Raw genomic sequence first — 20,331 nt, 5'->3', positions numbered from 1 at the left:
CAGTAGAAACAGCTGTTGGTCTCACGTCTACGTTGGCGCTCCTCCTTAGTTAGCCCGTGTCGCCCCACTTGCATTGGTTCAGAATCTGGTGGCAAGACCCCTCCACTAATCCCGTGTGGGGAATAACGATCAATACGTTCTGGTTCACTTCCTGAACCGAATGGTAACCGAGTTGCTGATTGATTGGATGGGCCCCACTGCTTCTCCCTCCTTCTCTCTCGGACTCTATTATCTACCCGAATAGATAAAGTGACCAAGCTGTCTAGGTCACTAGGCTCTGGATAGGATATCAGCTCGTCCTTGAGTTGCTCCGACAACCCCTGGTAAAAAGCCGCTTGTAGTGACTCCTCATTCCAACCACTCTCCACAGCCAATGTCCTGAACTCGATCATAAAGTCTGCCACACTGCGAGCTCCTTGGCGAAGAGTGAACAAACGTTTAGCTGCGTCCTTACCTCGGACTGGATGGTCAAAAAGCTTTCTCATCTCTCCCGTGAACTCCAGGTATGAAGCCATGCAGGTCCCCTGTCGTTCCCAAACGGCTGAAGCCCATTCCAGAGCTCTTCCACGCAGCAGTTCAATAACAAAGGCTATCCTAGCCTTGTCAGTGGCGTAAGAATGGGGCTGCAGATCAAACACTAACCCACACTGCATAAGAAACGAACGGCATCTTCCCAAATCCCCTTCATATTTATCAGGCGTCGGTACCTTGGGTTCACGGAAGGAAACCGCTCCAGACACGGCAGGTGAGATGGGTGAAACAGGTGGTGAATGAATCGCCGGCAAACTGAGCTGATCCTGGATTTGTGTCAAGCTAGCAGATAAATTCTGGATTGAACCCGCTATCTCCTGTAGCGTCATCTTGTGTTGTCCCAATGTCTTCCCCTGCTGGGTAATGGCATGGCAAACGGAGTCCAGGTCCGCTGGGTTCATCCTTGGCCGGATCGTTCTGTCACGTTCTTTCAAAATCGAACCCAGAAGCAGACCAGGACAAGGAGAGTAGGAAGAAGGTGAGTATTTATTTACAAGTGAATGTGAATGGGTAGATATATCCAGGTGGCGTAGCGGGCAGCGGTGGTGAGTTGATGGGAGTAAATAGGTGGATCCAATGGGGTAGCAGAATCCTCCGACGACCAGGCGGGAATGGGGTAAATGATCCGGGTGAGTAACTGAAGACAAAACAAACGGAGGTAAGTTTAAGGCAAGCAATACGTAAAAAACAACAAAACAAATTCTATCCAACTTGAGGCTGATACTATGGCACAACATACTGTTCATGGCTAACGATCCGGCAGGGAATGGATGTCAGGTCCGGGCTTATGAAGAGGAGAGATGATGATCAGGACCAGGTGTGCAGATAGCTGATGGGATACAGGTGCGGGTAATCAGAACTCCCAACTGGCTACATTGCCCGGCAACCAGACAGGGTGCGTTCCAGGACGCCGGAAAAAACACTCCAGGACAGAACACAGGCAAAACACCGACTCAGGAAACGGGATTCGTGACACTGGTGTCAAGAAGGGCAGCAAAGAAGACACTTCTCTCCAGGAAAAACATCAGGGACAGACTGATATTCTGCAAAAGGTACAGGGATTGGACTGCTGAGGACTGGGGTAAAGTCATTTTCTCTGATGAATCCCCTTTCCGATTGTTTGGGGCATCCGGAAAAAAGGTGAGCGCTACCATCAGTCCTGTGTCATGCCAACAGTAAAGCATCCTGAGACCATTCATGTGTGGGGTTGCTTCTCAGCCAAGGGAGTGGACTCACTCACAATTTTGCCTAAGAACACAGCCATGAATAAAGAATGGCACCAACACATCCTCTGAGAGCAACTTCTCCCAACCATCCAGGAACAGTTTGGTGACGAACAATGCCTTTTCCAGCATGATGTAGCACCTTGCCATAAGGCAAAAGTGATAACTAAGTGGCTCGGGGAACAAAACATCGATATTTTTGGTCCATGGCCAGGAAACTCCCCAGACCTTAATCCCATTGAGAACTTGTGGTCAATCCTCAAGAGGCGGGTGGACAAACAAAAACCCACAAATTCTGACAAACTCCAAGCATTGATTATGCAAGAATGGGCTGCCATCAGTCAGGATGTGGCCCAGAAGTTAATTGACAACATGCCAGGGCAGATTGCAGAGGTCTTGAAAAAGAAGGGTCAACACTGCAAATATTGACTCTTTGCATCAACTTCATGTAATTGTCAATAAAAGCCTTTGACACTTATGAAATGCTTGTAATTATACTTCAGTATTCCATAGTAACATCTGACAAAAAATATCTAAAGACACTGAAGCAGCAAACTTTGTGAAAATTAATATTTGTGTCAATCTCAAAACTTTTGGCCACGACTGTAGATTGACATAGGCTAGTGCTTTTGCTGTTCGTTAGGCCTATTCATCTTGTTGGCAGACGAAAAGTAAATGTGGACAGTTCCAATATCTTCCAACATCTTCAATATGCACTTAGGAATTTGATTAGGACGTGCAGTTATGCCCCAGATGGGTCTGTCTTCACTTTTAGCCTGTGAAAAGGATCTGATCACATGACGTGCATTGGCTAATAAGAAATTAGTTATCTGAGAGAGCCATGTGAGTGAGAGATGCTTCGGCGCACGCAGTCGGGAGAAGGGACTTATAATTATTATATTCAATCCAAGGACACAACATCCACTGGCCGCAAAAGGAATGATTTTTTCAGTGGGATGCCACTGGGAAATTCGAGGCATGATCAAGTGCTTGTCAAATTGTGAATGAGAGTGATGAAGTGTGTTCAGCCTGTGTAAAGAAACAAAGCAGAGCTCAGGCCTTTCATGCAACTTTTTTCATATCATCATTAGAGTCACATACAGCCTTAGAATGTATTAAAAATCTAAACATACAGCCCAATGTTTGTATCACAACTAAAGTTGCATAAATAACTCTAAATGAAGCATATAGGAGGACCTGTTTCTTTGTTAACTGGTCAACACAGAATAGCCGGATGTGCGCACTCCCTCCAATCGTTAGGAGAAAATATCATTTATATTTTATTCAGTTATGTTCAATTGCATTCTTCATACTATAAAATAATTCCACGGAATTCTAAGCAAACATGTCTGCTTAATATTTTTTTATTATAAATATATTTTTACCTATATTTAACTAGGCAAGTCAGTTAAGAACAAATTATTATTTACAATGACGGCCTACACCGGCCAAACCCGGACGACGCTGGGCCAATTGTGCGCCGCCCTATGGGACTCCCAATCACGGCCGGTTGTGATACAGCCTGGATTCGAACCAGGATGTCTGTAGCACTGAGATGCAGTGCCTTAGACCGCTGCGCAACTCAGGAGCCCAATGAAGTAGTGTAGCCCACAACCATATGACATAGCCAGATCAGGGCCTAACATAAGGTCTCAGAGTATGCTTTTCTGTTCTTCTGAAATAGACTACATTTCTTTAGACCTGTCTAAAATAAATAATGGAAGACAGACACATAGTGGAAATTACAAACTTCAGAAGCCTTTTCTAACCAAAAATACACTACAAGTTTTAAATGTCCTGCATTGCAGGAAAGTTATCCTTCAACAGGGTGATCAAATTAAGATCCTACATCTGTAGGGAGTCAAACATGTATCCCAAACATTCCAAGACGATCACCTCTCCTTCCCTTTTGCTTGGCTGTAGAAATAGAAACCATACAAATATTAGGGGTCGTCCAGTCTCTTTTATTCCAGTTTGTTGTATATTATGTTTGTCCTGTGGTCTGCAACCAAAAGGCCTAAAGAACATCACCAAAACAAGATGGAACCTGAGACAGGCAGAACAGTAGCCTGACTGGTCTCAACACTATTATTCAACAATACTGTGAATGTGGATAATGAAAAGGATAACCCTCAGTCAATCTGAAACAAAAGTTCAGTAGGCTTAGCCTAAACCCTCAGTCAATCTGAAACAACAGGTCAGTAGGCTTAGCCTAAACCCTCAGTCAGTCTGAAACAACAGGTCAGTAGGTTTAGCCTAAACCCTCAGTCAGTCTGAAACAACAGGTCAGTAGGCTTAGCCTAAACCCTCAGTCAGTCTGAAACAACAGGTCAGTAGGCTTAGCCTAAACCCTCAGTCAGTCTGAAACAACAGGTCAGTAGGTTTAGCCTAAACCCTCAGTCAGTCTGAAACAACAGGTCAGTAGGCTTAGCCTAAACCCTCAGTCAGTCTGAAACAACAGGTCAGTAGGCTTAGCCTAAACCCTCAGTCAGTCTGAAACAACAGGTCAGTAGGCTTAGTCTAAACCCTCAGTCAGTCTGAAACAACAGGTCAGTAGGCTTAGCCTAAACCCTCAGTCAGTCTGAAACAACAGGTCAGTAGGTTTAGTCTAAACCCAAATGGCACCAAATCCCCTATATAGTGCACTACTTTTGACCAAGGAGAATAGGATGCCATTTGGGATGCAGATCGAGTCAGAGTGGCATGAACGCTGGTGATGAGTGGAATCAGCTACAGTAACATCAGCAACATCAGTGTTGCACAGCAGCAAACTCTCCACTTGTTAAAGTAATGTGAGGAACGATCTACTACGATCCAGAGACACACTTTAAGCACAGCGGACGGCAGTAGGCCCTGCATGCATTTGTGGCGAAGCAGGAACAAATGAGACAACATGTGTGCTTAATGCCAACAGCATGTGTGGAGGGAAGGGTAGGGGTGAGAGGGGAAACAAGGGGAGAGGCAGGAGGGTGTAGGGGGTTCCAGGGGGAGACTCGGGGGAGGTAGAGGAGGGGGAGACCCAGGGAGGCCCTGGCAGCAGCTGAACTTGATACATTTGAACCTTGTTTCCCCCAGAGAGTCTGGAGTGTTTGGAAGCTTAGCACGGAACCCCCAGAACACCACAACACTTTGAAACAGCACTAACATTACACACTCTCCTGTCTAGTGACAAATCTAAACCACAGAGAGAGATAATCAGTTACACACACACACACACACACACACACACACACACACACACACACACACACACACACACACACACACACACACACACACACACACACACACACACACACACCGTATAAATCCATGGCTGAGAGTTATGAGCACAAGCTACAAACCAAGATCAACAGAATATTGTGAGAATATAAGTGAATGAATTTCATTTCCCACTTTCTGGTAAGTATTCAGTTATGTCCCTCCTCTAAAGCTGTCCACAGTGCAGTGATGGTTTGTTGTGTGCCAACACTCAGCGAGGCCACGGCACCACAGTCAGGATGACTGGACAGTTTAACGTCTAACTATCAAGTCATGCCTTCACTACATCACAGCGTTATGTGACAGAATAGATGTAGCCTAAACCCTCAGTCAATCTGAAACAACAGGTCAGTAGGTTTAGTCTAAACCCTCAGTCAGTCTGAAACAACAGGTCAGTAGGTTTAGCCTAAACCCTCAGTCAGTCTGAAACAACAGGTCAGTAGGTTTAGTCTAAACCCTCAGTCAGTCTGAAACAACAGGTCAGTAGGTTTAGCCTAAACCCTCAGTCAGTCTGAAACAACAGGTCAGTAGGTTTAGTCTAAACCCTCAGTCAGTCTGAAACAACAGGCAGTAGGTTTAGCCTAAACCCTCAGTCAGTCTGAAACAACAGGTCAGTAGGTTTAGCCTAAACCCTCAGTCAGTCTGAAACAACAGGTCAGTAGGTTTAGCCTAAACCCTCAGTCAGTCTGAAACAACAGGTCAGTAGGTTTAGTCTAAACCCTCAGTCAATCTGAAACAACAGGTCAGTAGGTTTAGTCTAAACCCTCAGTCAGTCTGAAACACCAGGTCAGTAGGTTTAGCCTAAACCCTCAGTCAGTCTGAAACAACAGGTCAGTAGGTTTAGTCTAAACCCTCAGTCAATCTGAAACAACAGGTCAGTAGGTTTAGTCTAAACCCTCAGTCAGTCTGAAACAACAGGTCAGTAGGTTTAGCCTAAACCCTCAGTCAGTCTGAAACAACAGGTCAGTAGGTTTAGTCTAAACCCTCAGTCAGTCTGAAACAACAGGTCAGTAGGTTTAGCCTAAACCCTCAGTCAGTCTGAAACAACAGGTCAGTAGGTTTAGTCTAAACCCTCAGTCAGTCTGAAACAACAGGTCAGTAGGTTTAGTCTAAACCCTCAGTCAGTCTGAAACAACAGGTCAGTAGGTTTAGTCTAAACCCTCAGTCAGTCTGAAACAACAGGTCAGTAGGTTTAGCCTAAACCCTCAGTCAGTCTGAAACAACAGGTCAGTAGGTTTAGTCTAAACCCTCAGTCAGTCTGAAACAACAGGTCAGTAGGTTTAGTCTAAACCCTCAGTCAGTCTGAAACAACAGGTCAGTAGGTTTAGTCTAAACCCTCAGTCAGTCTGAAACAACAGGTCAGTAGGTTTAGTCTAAACCCTCAGTCAGTCTGAAACAACAGGTCAGTAGGTTTAGTCTAAACCCTCAGTCAGTCTGAAACAACAGGTCAGTAGGTTTAGTCTAAACCCTCAGTCAGTCTGAAACAACAGGTCAGTAGGTTTAGTCTAAACCCTCAGTCAGTCTGAAACAACAGGTCAGTAGACCCTCCGTGAATCTGAAACAACAGGTCAGTAGATGTAAACCCTCCGGGAATCTGAAACCACAGGTCAGTAGATGTAAACCCTCAGTAAATCTGAAACAACAGGTCAGTAGATGTGAATCTGAAACAACAGGTCAGTAGATGTGAATCTGAAACAACAGGTCAGTAGATGTGAATCTGAAACAACAGGTCAGTAGATGTAAACCCTCTGTGAATCTGAAACAACAGGTCAGTAGATCAGGTCTTACCACATGCTGACTCTCCATGGCTCTTCCCGGACGTGTCTACAGGATCCAGCCAGCCCAGATTCCAGCTCTGCCATGACAACAGGGTGGGCTTCACACCTAACAGAGACACACGGGAGACAGACAAACTATTTTTAAACACTAACTGTATGTTGTTCTTATCAAAGGACGGCCCAAAAACTGTCAGACTCCAGCCACCCAAGACATAGACTGGTGTCTCTGCTACCGAATGGCAAGCGATACCGGTGTTGTTGGTCTGGAACCAACAACACCCTGAACAGCTTCTACCCCCAAGCCATAAGACTGATAAATAGTTAACAACATAGCTACCCGGACTATCTGCATTGACCCTTTTTGCACCAACTCTTTTGACTCATCACATACGCTGCTGCTACTGTTTGTTATCTATCCTTTTGCATAGTCACTTTACCACTACCTATATGTACATATCTACCTAAATTACATTGTACCCCTGCACATCGACTCAGTACTGGCACCCCGTGTATATAGCCAAGTTATCATTACTCACTGTGTATTTATTCCTCGTGTTACAATTTCATTCTAAAATGTTTCTATTTTCTCTCTGCATTGTTGAGAAGGGCCCGTAAGTAAGCATTTCCCTGTTAGTCTGTACCTGTTGTTTACCAAGCATGTGACAAATACATTTTGATTTGATATTTGTTGTTCTTTGTCATTTACAGTTTGTCATTTTGTTGTTTAGAAAGTCTGTAATGCATTGAGATGTTAAACTGCTCTCTAAATACAGCGTGATGTGGTTGCATGCCATGATCACCAGACCCAAACAATAACACTAACCTGACACCCAGAGGGAGATGAGGTCAGTCAGGTCTGTCTTGAAGTCATGGCCTAGACGTTCCATGGACTCAGGGAACGCTCCGTAGAACGCTGCGTAAACCGCCTGGGCCAGGCAGTCTGCATACACCTGGAACACACACAGTCTTTACTGTAACTGGTGCACCTGTCTTGTCTTGCACAAACACTCACACTTGTCTTTTCTTCAAGTAAGTTAAGGGCAGGGATTTTGCAGACAGCAGCTGTTTTTGAAGAAGGTTCTACTTGCAATGACTGTGACAGCTGAATGCTCTGAATGTAAGTCTCTCTGGATAACAGTGTTTGTTAAATATACATAAGTACCTTAAAGAGCTTGTCCTTCAGGTCCATCTGAACGGTCATCAGCAGAGAGACAAAGGCTCCAGAAATCCGATCAAACAACTGGCTCTCCTCCTCCACATTAGGCTGGGAGGATATTGACACACAATTCCACACTGTAAGGTACTGCAGGCTACCTAACCTGACAGCATCCAACAACTGTCAGAACATATTCTAAAATAAATGTACGCACAGAGCCATACATTTCATCATTTACTCAACTCTATCAGGAACTATTACGTACAATATTTAGATATTTCAATAGTTCTATTGTGCATACGCTTTCTATTGTGCATACGTGTGGAAGACTGCCTCTACTTAATACTGAGCATATCATAACTTAGTTGTGGAATCTGGCAGAAACCTTCAGATAAGATCATCACTGCACGCATTTCCTATAAATCACATTCATCTATAAATACTATATTACCAGTGATGGATGATGGCTGGAGGAAAAGACTAGTCTCCCCCATCATCTGCCTCATATTAATATATGTATCAAAGTTACATGTCTTGGTTGCATTGTGCGTTGATACAGTGCATCACAAAGGTTGGAGTGAAGTCACCTTAAATGTGTGGAGGAAGAACCACCAGAATGTGTCTTTGAGAACAGCCACGGACAGATCACACAGAAAGAACGGCCTCCAGATCTTCAGGAAGCCTAGCTGCAGTAAAGAATCACACACACATGCACACACACACACGGCAGGATTAATGATGATTAGCCTGACCCCAATGAGAAGGAATTGTCCTGTTATGTACACAGCAATTAAATGGTAATTGCAAAGTGGTAATTACATAATAATTGCACAATAATTATTCTTTAGTATTTTGATAACTCATTGAAACAGCCACCACGACCTTAGCTGTTGGTAGGTTGTTACCAATTGTGTCGGTAAATACCAGCTGACACAGGAGTGTTAAATAAAGCATTACAGATAACTAGCTAATCTCTAATCTACTTTTCAATGAATACCAATCCACCCTACCGTTAAAGACTGCCACACAGCAGCATAGCTACAGTACATATGTGAGAGATTAATCATATGTGTTTGGAATGCAGTCGAATCCGATCGCATGCACGAGAGCGGGAGAAGGCCACATTCAATACACATGTGCTTGACGTGCATGCGAAGTTTGCATGCGATCCCTTTCTCTTTTTCCTAAAAGCTGTGACAGCTCAGGTATCTGTGAGACCTGACATAACATAACAAGTCTGCTCTCCATCACCCGGACCGGCCACATCTGGCTTTCAGCGCAATGGATGGATATTAGTGTTTGTGGTCATAAATAAGACCTAGCCCAGCGCTGGTTAACTCTGCCTTTCATTTGTCTCTCCGTTTCTGTATACTGTATAGTGCACTACTTTTGACCAGAGCCCTATGGGAAACTCTACGGGTCCTGGTTAAAAGTAGTGCACTATATAGGGAATAGGGTACCATTTAGTATGCAGCCTGGGACTGTTAATACTACAGGACTTTAATAGGAGCCTGGCTGCTCCTTAGATGAACGTGATTGGTTGCAGAGCTGCCACAGTATTCCCCTGTGATGAGGGAGAGCAGAACTCTGGTCTGGTACGTACACACACACACACACACACACACACACACACACACACACACACACACACACACACACACACACACACACACACACACACACACACACACACACACACACACACACACACACACACACACACACACACACACACACGAGATTGCAGGTACGTACATTAAAGCCTTGGGCCTCTGAGACGCTGTCCAAATGCTGTAAGGCATCAGGATGTCCTGGGATGTCAGTGTCCTCGACTACATCAAACCCTGGGTAGTCATAGTCCTGGAGAAACACAACTCATTAGTTTAACTAAGTAAACACCAGAGAGATATGTCCCTCATGGTGTAAAGAGCCATAAACAGACAAGACAACAGACTCACCTTGATGTCCAAGCTCCGCGACACTGCCTCACTCTGGAATGAAACAGTCAATGTTGTTGTGAATCAGAATCATCCTATATAAATGATCAAATCTAATACAAATAATTATAACTGCAACTCTGCAATTTCACTGTCTAAAAATCATTACCTGCTCTTTGATGATTCGATGTGCTCTTTGCACATACATTTTATCTGAGAAAGAAACATTGAGATAATGGCAACGGTATCACCACTTCACAGCAGCCCTATGTTTCAATGACCTGGGTTAGAAATACACAATTTGGCCTGCTGGTGGATTTGAGAGCTGTGGGTAGTGTAGCTACTTACATTTATTCATGTCATCAAACACTGACTCCGCATTCTGGTTTTTGCTCTGTTCTTGTGACATTATGGATGCATGTAGTTTTATCTTGGAATATAGCTCCTCTATGCTCTTGGAGAAGGACATGGTGACGTCCACTGGGAATGGCACGTTTACTTTAAAGTAGTCATATATCTGTCTGGGATGACTGTAATGTTTGAAGTGGGATGATATCTCTATATTCTCCTCAAACGCCACGGGCCAGTCAACCTACAGAAAATGTTGAGAGACCGTTTCAGTATCATGATGTAGACCTATGTGAGTATTTATGTTGATTATTATCATGCTGTTATCCATCTCAAATACCTACACTACCGGTCAAAAGGTTTAGAACACCTATACTCATTCAAGGGTTTTTCTTTATTTTTTACTATTTTCTACATTTTAGAATATTAGTGAAGACATAAAAACTATGAAATAACACATATAGAATCATGTAGTAACCAAAAAAGTGTAAAACAAATCAAAATATATTTTATATTTGAGATTCTTCAAATAGCCACCCTCTGCCTTGATGCAGCTTTGCACACTCTTGGCATTCTCTAAAACATCTTTATGAGGTAGTCACCTGGAATGCATTTCTTAAAAGTTCATTTGTGGAATTTCTTTCCTTCCTAATGCGTTTGAGCCAATCAGTTGTGTTGTGACAAGGTAGGGGTGGTATACAGAAGATAGCCCTATTTTGGTAATTGACCAAGTCCATATTATGAACTGCTGAAATATGCAAAGAGAAACAACAGACCATCATTACTTTAAGACATGAAGGTCAGTCAATACGGAACATTTCAAGAACTTTGAAAGTTTCTTCAAGCGCAGTCGCAAAAACCATCAAGCGCTATGATGAAACTGGCTCTCATGAGGACCGCCACAGGAAAGGAAGACCCAGAGTTACCTCTGCTGCAGAGGATAAGTTCATTAGAGTTACCAGCCTCAGAAATTGCAGCCCAAATAAATGCTTCACAGAGTTCAAGTAACAGACACATCTCAACATAAACTGTTCAGATGAGACTGTGTGAATCAGGCCTTCAGTGTCGAATTGCTGCAAAGAAACCACTACTAAAGGACACCAATAAGAAGAAAAGACTTGCTTGGGCCAAGAAACATGAGCAATGGACATTAGACCAGTGGAAATTTGTCCTTTGGTCTGGAGTCCAAATTAGAGATTTTTGGTTCCAACCACCATATCTTTGTGAGACGTGATGTGGGTGAACGGATGATCTCTGCATGTGTATTTCCCACCGTAAAGCATGGAGGAGGAGGTGTGATGGTGTGGGGGTGCTTTGCTGGTGACACTGTCTGTGATTTATTTAGAATTCAAGGCACACTTAACCAGCATGACTACCACAGCATTCTGCAGCAATATGCCATCCCATCGGGTTTGGGCTTGGTTTGGGACTATCATTTGTTTTTCAACAGGACAATGACCGAACACACCTCCAGGCTGTGTAAGGGCTATTTTACCAAGAAGGCGAGTGATGGAGTGCTGCATCAGATGACCTGGCCTCCACAATCACCCAACCTCAACCCAATTGAGATGGTTTGGGATGAGTCGGACCGCAGAGTGAAGGAAAAGCAGCCAACAAGTGCTCAGCATATGTAGGAACTCCTTCAAATAGGGTGACTATTTGAAGAATCTCAAATATATTTTGATTTGTTTAACACTTTTTTGGGTTACTACATGATTCCATATGTGTTATTTCATAGTTTTGATGTCTTCACTATTATTCTACAATGTAGAATATAGTAAAAATTAAGAAAAACCCTTGAATGAGTAGGTGTTCTAAAACTTTTGACCGGTAGTGTATACAATTAGCAAGTGAATTCTTACAGCTTAACACATGGTAGAAAACAAAATTGCCTACACTATGTAATCTTTCTTGCCTGGACTGTGCTAGGAACTACTTGTTAACGTGTGGTCCCGTGTGGCTCAGTTGGTAGAGCATGGCAACGCCAGGGTTGTGGGTTCAATTCCCACGGGGGGACCAGGGTTCAATTCCCACGGGGGGACCAGGATGAATATGTATGAACTTTCCAATTTGTAAGTCGCTCTGGATAAGAGCCTCTGCTAAATGACTTAAATGTAATGTAAATGTTAGCTAACGTCAAATTAACACATTGGCAGCAGTATCTAATAAATAGCCATTGTTTATAAGGCTTTTCTTACCAGTCCCTGATTCCGAACAAACTTTTCAAACGTGCTCAGGATTTCTTCATCGTCCTCTGGGTCTTGTTGTTTAGCCATGTTTTGTCTCTGACGCTCCAAAGATGCTTAGCCCTGACTGTCAAAATATTACGCATGTGTTCCGTTGCTAGGTAACAGCTGTAATTAACATTCGCGCCGCTAAATTCTTCCGGTTGACACTTCCGGCGTAGAACGAGTCCATGCTTGCTCCGCTTCAGAGTACATCGACAATTGCTCTAAATCAATTGGATCAAGTCTCATTTTAAACAGGTAACGTTAATGAATTGTGAAATGGGATTTATGTCTTCCACTGTTACATAAAAACATTTCTTGTATCGCTATATGAACGTGTTTATAGCCTCAAGCTAATTTAGCTAGCTATCATTATCTGCAACAAGATTCTAGCTAACTAAGTTAGCACAATGGGTTAGTTATAAAACTCTTTGCTTGCACGCTGCAGTGCTGACATTACCGTTCTCCTAGCAACAGGATATTATGCCCGGCATTCCCCCTGCAAAGACATGCTAAACTTTGGTAATATATATATATATATATATATATATATATATATATATTTTAGCACTCTGGTGCAGTACAACCAAATACTTTTATAACTAAACCAAGATAGACCACAGTCTGTCGTTTCCAATCGGAACAAATTAGTCATAGTGGGCAGAGCCAAGCACGAGCTAGCGAGATTATATTAGCCCGTTCTAGCAATAATATGCATATTTCCGTTAGGAACTCCAACTTTGAAGTGTGCAATAACTCAATTCACCTTTGCGCTCCTTCTAAACCACGCAATTTTTTACAACTTTGGTAAAGGTTAAAGTCTACAAAACGCAGTCCACTCTGTAAATAACATATTCGAGTTTTGGGAACAGAAAACTGTACTGAGATCAAATGTTTCATCAATGAGAAAATTTGCACAATATCGGCCAAAATCCATCTTCTCCCATTGGGCTTCCTCTTACTACCATATTTGGTAGTGAATGGAAACGCCAAGCGGAGGTTTCACATTTATACATCCGGTGAAATATCTGTCTCATTGTTCTGTGCACTACTTTTGTGGAACCCCCACCCAAAAAAAGGTTCCGTTTTTTTTATTTCAATTTTTTTTGCGATACAGCACCCCTACTTCCTGCGGCTATGCCTGTCTCAGCTAAAGTGTGGTGGGAAATACTCAGTAGGGTCTCTACTAGTTTTGGAGGTGGGCTGTGTCGCACAGCCTGCTGCTGGCTTTTCACTCCACCCAATCTGCCTAGTTAAATAAAAAAATCTATAGTCCCCAAATCAATACACATTGGCTTGTAGAGAACTTTTTGACCAGTCTCAGCTAAAGTGGGTTGGGAAATAGTCAGTAGTCATTGTCATTTGTTTGGAGTGCTCCATGTGAGCAATGAGCATGGGCCTTGTTTCTGTCTTGTTAATGTTGAGGGAACACACACGCCTGAGCACGCATAGAAGTAGCCTACCTGGCCTGCTGCACGCAAATGTAAGAAAATGCCCATTTGGGGATGTTCGATTTTTGATTGTCTTAAATCATCATGTCCACCACTAATAAGCTGAGCTTCTCAGTAATTTTTTCTTCACCTCACACAGTCAGTCAAAAGTTAGATTTTTTTTAATTACATCCATTGCAAATGATTGCCTAATAGTTCCTTACAGTAGGCCTATTTGAAAACGATTTCCAACAATCTATAAGTTTTTCCCTTGCGCAAAAATCTGGGAAACTCTGAGGGCCCGGAATAGACTAGTTGATCGTTACAAGTTCACTAGAGACAGCTTTGGGTCAGATCCAGTTGATTGATTTGATACAATGTTGCGCTTCACTAGTGATAGCTCAAGCCAAGACAGACAGATATAAAGGGAGACATGCAGACAAGCTGAGTTGAGAGATGAATGTGAAAGAATCTGAATTTATCAGTATATTTTCTACTGTTTTTATTTGTCGGCTTTATGTATTTTAACTTAGTTGATAATGAAAGTTCTAGGCCAACGGCTGCATTGGCCATCTCTGAGCTCCATGCGATCATTTAAGCTATTTAACCGCCAATGATCAGTGTATAAATGTGTCCATATGTCAGAGACTGGTGCTGATTAACATTAAGAATGTTTTGATTAACCACGAGACAATGATTGAGAAACACAAATGTTATTGTTGAAATGAAACTATTCCATGAAAATGTGCGTATGAAGATCATAACTGGCACAGATCGGTAGAAGAAATATGCTCCCCAAACTTGAAACTCGTGTGACGCCTATGAAGTCTTTATAAAATAATTCCCTCCATGTTTCTATGGTTGGATTTTCAAGCAATGTAAGACATGCCTCACAATGTGGTAAAACATTCAGGTTTCAAACAATTAAGTATGTTTTAAACATGCATACTGCCTCCAGCTCACATTGTGAAGTGGTGGGTGATGCACTGATAGGCTGTCTACCATTGTTTTTTTCTCCCGGTCAAGCAGAATTTATATCTGCATAAAAAAAGAACGTCTTAAAGCAGGCAATTACCAGCTAATGGAAACCCTGGTAGAGACCCTACGGAGTATTTCCCAGCCCATGTTAGCTGAGACAACTTGTTATACCTTTCTCTCTACAAGCCAATATGTATCCCATGTACTGTCTATTACAGTATATTGCATTGGGCGTTAGAGGGGGTAGAGAACGAAGTGCTGCTGGGTATGTATTACAGTCCCACTCCAAAACGAACCATATTTGGTTAGTAGAGAACCTACTGAGTATTTCCCACCCCACTTTAACTGAGATGGGTAGAAAAGTTCTCTCTATAGACCAATATTCTCAACATACCTGTGTCAACATTGTATTTTTTCGTTATTGGTATTAATGTATTTAAAACCATATATTTTTTGTTGTTGAAATTACTCATTGCATTTTCTTGTGACAATTGAAGTGACCATTGATTTAAAATTCTATATCTTTTGAATGAGTTATCCACATTGCAATGTTTTGAAATGCAGGCTTTTGACTTATTTGTTGTGACTTGCTTAGTAGCGAGCCAACTACCTAGCTAACTGGTATAACTACGTCCCAGGCTGTGCACCTGATTCTCCAGTTTGATGTTTTGTTTGTTGTCAGCCACCTCCAGTTAGTCAGCAGGATGTCCAGTTCGGACGTGCTAGCCCGTCCCGGCGGCGTGGACATGTCCTCCTCTCCCAAATCACCACTGGCTAAAACCCAACATCCTGACAAGGACTCCAAACAGAACCCTGTCCCTGCCTCCCCTCCCCTCCATGGCCTGAAGCTGGCTCCCCACAGGGAGCTGGAGCAGGCGCAGCAGAGGGGCAGGCTGAAGTGTTCTAGCTGCGGAGGCTCCCGGATGTTCTTCTGCTACACCTGCTGCTCTTTAGTGGGCGTCAGCCAGCAGGAAATCCCCTCCGTCAAGGTCAGGGAAAGATCTGGCGCTCGGTTCTCCTTATTGGTCCTATTAAATTTAACACACACAGGCTTGTAGTGGCCTAATCTGATTGGTTTTATTAAAGCACTAGCCTGCAGACATGGGGTGTCAGAGATAGTAGTACTACTTACGGTGCCTCACACACTAGATTGAAGTGTACTTCGGTTCTGGTGCAGATGCAGGCTTTTGTTACAGCCAAACATGAAAGAACACATAGATACAAGTTTGAGACAATTCACAGTACATGTGTTGACTGTTTGTATTGGTAATACCTGACCTGTAATTGATGAACATGGTTGGTCACACTGTAAACTTCCTCTAACTTGTGTTTGCAGCTCCCTATAAAGATTGACATCATCAAGCATCCCAGTGAGGTTGATGGGAAGAGCACAGCCATACACGCCAAGATCCTCGCCCCTGATGATGTCACCATCTACACTTACCCCTGCATACCTGACTATGAAGATGACACAGACAAAGTTAGTCAGCTTTTCCTCGTATGAACAAATATTCAGAGAACAATGTGAGCCTGATTAACAAACAAACAGTTTGTCTACCACGTCATATACATAAAAATGTGTCATTCTAACGTAACCTTATTAGATAATATTAATACCATTTGTATTATGTTGACTTGAAATGACGTGTGTGTGTGCGCGCATGCATGTTTAGGTAGTGCTGGTGTTCCCTGGTCCTGGATCAGTCTCAGTGGAGGAGATGACATGGAGATTACAGAACCTGGCTGACATGAAGTCAGCTGCCTCCCCTGACGAGGAACCGTCCCCAAAGAGGCCCAGAGCTGAGGAGCCAGGGGCCACACAGCAGGCTGAGGGACAGACATCAGGAGCCACACACACAGAGGGGAGGGGAGGGGCAGCAGGGATAGAGGGCCAGACTGAGACACCAGGAGCCTGTCCCCTCCAGAGAGTGGTGTTCATCGACAGCACATGGAACCAGACCACCAGAATCATCACAGATGAGAGACTACAGGGTAATTATGATAGATATAGCATTGATGTAGCTTAAAGTGCTGTACATTACATGGGGGAACTACTTTGTTATTACCTAGTTATAGCCTACAACTAGAGCCCAGAGTTTTTCCTGGTCGGGTCACAACGTGAACAGGAAAAACTCCTGGCCCTGATAATGACTGATGGGCTGTTCCTTTCTCTGTCCCTGCAGCGTTGCTCCGCGTGGAGCTGAAGACCAGGAAGACGTGTTTCTGGCGCCATCAGAAAGGTTCTCCAGACACCTACCTGGCAACCATAGAGGCTGTCTACTACTTCCTCAAGGACTACCAGGAGCTGTGTCTGAGACAGGAGTACACAGGACAGTATGACAACCTGATGTACTTCTACTGTTACCTACACACACTGATCAACAAGGCTAAGACAACCGCTGGGAGACACTGAGGACGCAGGGGGAGAGAGGCCAAAACTACCGCTGGGAGACGCTGAGGCTGCAGGGGGAGAGAGGCCAAAACTACCGCTGAGAGACGCTGAGGCTGCAGGGGGAGAGAGGCCAAAACTACCGCTGGGAGACGCTGAGGCTGCAGGGAGGAGAGAGAGGCCAAAACTACCGCTGAGAGACGCTGAGGCTGCAGGGAGGAGAGAGAGGCCAAAACTACCGCTGGGAGACGCAGGGAGGAGAGAGAGGCCAAAACTACTGCTGGGAGATGCAGAGACTGCAGGGAGGAGAGAGAGGCCAAAACTACCGCTGGGAGACGCAGGGAGGAGAGAGAGGCCAAAACTACCGCTGGGAGACGCAGGGAGGAGAGAGAGGCCAAAACTACCGCTGAGAGACGCAGAGACTGCAGGGAGGAGAGAGAGGCCAAAACTACCGCTGGGAGACGCAGGGAGGAGAGAGAGGCCAAAACTACCGCTGAGAGACGCAGAGACTGCAGGGAGGAGAGAGAGGCCAAAACTACCGCTGGGAGACGCAGGGAGGAGAGAGAGGCCAAAACTACCGCAGGGAGGAGAGAGAGGCCAAAACTACCGCTGAGAGACGCAGAGACTGCAGGGAGGAGAGAGAGGCCAAAACTACCGCTGGGAGACGCAGAGACTGCAGGGAGGAGAGAGGCCAAAACTACCGCTGGGAGACAGTAGAAGCACAGCGAAGAGCTGCTGGCAAACGCACGAAAGTGCTGTTTGAATGAATGCTTACGAGCCTGCTGCTGCCTACCACCGCTCAGTCAGACTGCTCTATCAAATCATAGACTTAATTATAACATAACACACAGAAATACGAGCCTTTGGTCATTAAAATGGTCTAATCCGGAAACTATCATTTCGAAAACAAAATGTTTATTCTTTCAGTGAAATACGGAACTGTTCCATATTTTATCTAACGGATGGCATCCCTAAGTCTAAATATTCCTGTTACACTGCACAACCTTCAATGTTATGTCATAATTATGTACAATTCTGGCAAATTAATTACGGCCTTTGTTAGGAATAAATGGACTTCACACAGTTCGCAATGAGCCAGGCGGCCCAAACTGCTGCATATACCCTGACTGCATATACCCTGAAGAGAAGTGACACAATTTCCCTAATTATAAGAAATTCATGTTAGCAGTCAATATTAACTAAATATGCAGGTTTAAAAATATATACTTGTGTATTGATTTTAAAGAAAGGCATTGATGTTTATGGTTAGGTACATTGGTGGTTAGGTACGTTTGTCGAAGTAGGCGCATCGATTATATGCAACGCAGGACACACTAGATAAACTAGTAATATCATCAACCATGTGTAGTTAACTAGTGATTATGTTAAGATTGTTTTTTATAAGATAAGTTTAATGCTAGCTAGCAACTTACCTTGGCTTCTTGCTGCCCTCGCGTAACAGGTAGTCAGCCTGCCACGCAGGCTCCTCGTGGAGTGCAATGTAGGGCCGGTGGTTAGAGCGTTGGACTAGTAATCGGAATACCGATTACCGATTGTTATGAAAACTTGAAATCGGCCATTCCGATTAATCGGTCGACCTCTACGAGGTAGTATCTTTTTGTGTCTAAAATGTATAATGCAAGAAATGGCAGTGGAAATGCTTTTATGCACTAATATTGAGATAGATATCAAAGTAAATATCCAGGGTCTTATTCTGGTGACATGATGATCGATGCTTTGTTGCCGTTTTGACAAATAAAGAATCTGTCTCTTTGTCCATAATAATCTCATGCAGGCTATAGCTACACTGTATCTGTCTCTTTGTCCATAATAATCTCATGCATGCTATAGCTACACTGTATCTGTCTCTTTGTCCATAATAATCTCATGTAGGCTATAGCTACACTGTATCTGTCTCTTTGTAATAATCTCATGCAGGCTATAGCTACACAGTATCTGGCTCTTTGTCCATAATAATCTCATGTAGGCTCTAGCTACACAGTATCTGGCTCTTTGTCCATAATAATCTCATGTAGGCTATAGCTACACTGTATCTGGCTCTTTGTCCATAATAATCTCATGTAGGCTATAGCTACACTGTCTGGCTCTTTGTCCATAATAATCTCATGTAGGCTATAGCTACACTGTGTCTGGCTCTTTGTCCATAATAATCTCATGTAGGCTATAGCTACACTGTATCTGGCTCTTTGTCCATAATAATCTCATGCAGGCTATAGCTACACTGTATCTGGCTCTTTGTCCATAATAATCTCATGTAGGCTATAGCTACACTGTATCTGTCTCTTTGTCCATAATAATCTCATGTAGGCTATAGCTACACTGTGTCTGGCTCTTTGTCCATAATAATCTCATGTAGGCTATAGCTACACTGTATCTGGCTCTTTGTCCATAATAATCTCATGCAGGCTATAGCTACACTGTATCTGGCTCTTTGTCCATAATAATCTCATGTAGGCTATAGCTACACTGTATCTGGCTTTTTGTCCATAATCTCATGTAGGCTATAGCTATACCGTATCTGGCTCTTTGTCCATAATAATCTCATGCAGGCTATAGCTACACTGTATCTGGCTCTTTGTCCATAATAATCTCATGTAGACTATAGCTACACTGTATCTGGCTCTTTGTCCATAATAATCTCATGTAGGCTATAGCTACACTGTATCTGGCTTTTTGTCCATAATCTCATGTAGGCTATAGCTATACCGTATCTGTCTCTTTGTCCATAATAATCTCATGCAGGCTATAGCTACACTGTATCTGGCTCTTTGTCCATAATAATCTCATGTAGGCTATAGCTACACTGTATCTGCGAGTGCAGCTGTTGGTTGGAACGCACATGCCAAGTCCAGAGTGGATCCATTTGCTATAGAACGCAACAAAACCATCAGTAGAGTTAAATGTGATGGAACCCCATTTATTTTTTAAAGTTACTTGTATGTGCACTACATCAGCCTTTTATCCACAAGTCAATTTGGTAAACACATCTCTGGTGGGAAAATGCATATAGTTTTTATGCAGATTTTAGAATTTTCTGATGGAAACCTAGCT

At 43.4% G+C, this 20,331-nt stretch overlaps 1 protein-coding gene across 1 annotated transcript; it reads left to right on the top strand.

Annotated features, from left to right (window-relative positions):
- The first annotated feature begins 12,635 nt into the window (after window positions 1–12,635).
- LOC120042220 (tRNA-uridine aminocarboxypropyltransferase 1-like) lies at window positions 12,636–18,058 on the top strand. Its single transcript, XM_038987082.1, has 5 exons — window positions 12,636–12,720; window positions 15,553–15,859; window positions 16,207–16,350; window positions 16,544–16,862; window positions 17,054–18,058. The coding sequence occupies exons 2-5, from the start codon at window positions 15,575–15,577 to the stop codon at window positions 17,281–17,283; spliced, it is 978 nt and encodes a 325-aa protein (XP_038843010.1). The 5' UTR covers window positions 12,636–12,720; window positions 15,553–15,574; the 3' UTR covers window positions 17,284–18,058.
- Window positions 18,059–20,331: the final 2,273 nt, after the last annotated feature.

Source organism: Salvelinus namaycush, unplaced genomic scaffold (genome assembly GCF_016432855.1).
Source record: "Salvelinus namaycush isolate Seneca unplaced genomic scaffold, SaNama_1.0 Scaffold638, whole genome shotgun sequence".
In the NCBI taxonomy this organism is placed as follows: domain Eukaryota; kingdom Metazoa; phylum Chordata; class Actinopteri; order Salmoniformes; family Salmonidae; genus Salvelinus; species Salvelinus namaycush.
The sequence above is the reverse complement of the archived record's forward strand: the minus strand, read 5'-3'. Positions and strand labels throughout refer to the sequence as shown.

Coding starts and splice junctions, on each gene's coding strand:
- LOC120042220 (XM_038987082.1), top strand. CDS start 15,575: ATGTCCAGTTCGGACGTGCTAGCCCGTCCCGGCGGCGTGGACATGTCC. Junction 15,860..16,206: donor AGGAAATCCCCTCCGTCAAG/GTCAGGGAAAGA, acceptor TTGTGTTTGCAG/CTCCCTATAAAGATTGACAT. Junction 16,863..17,053: donor CACAGATGAGAGACTACAGG/GTAATTATGATA, acceptor CTGTCCCTGCAG/CGTTGCTCCGCGTGGAGCTG.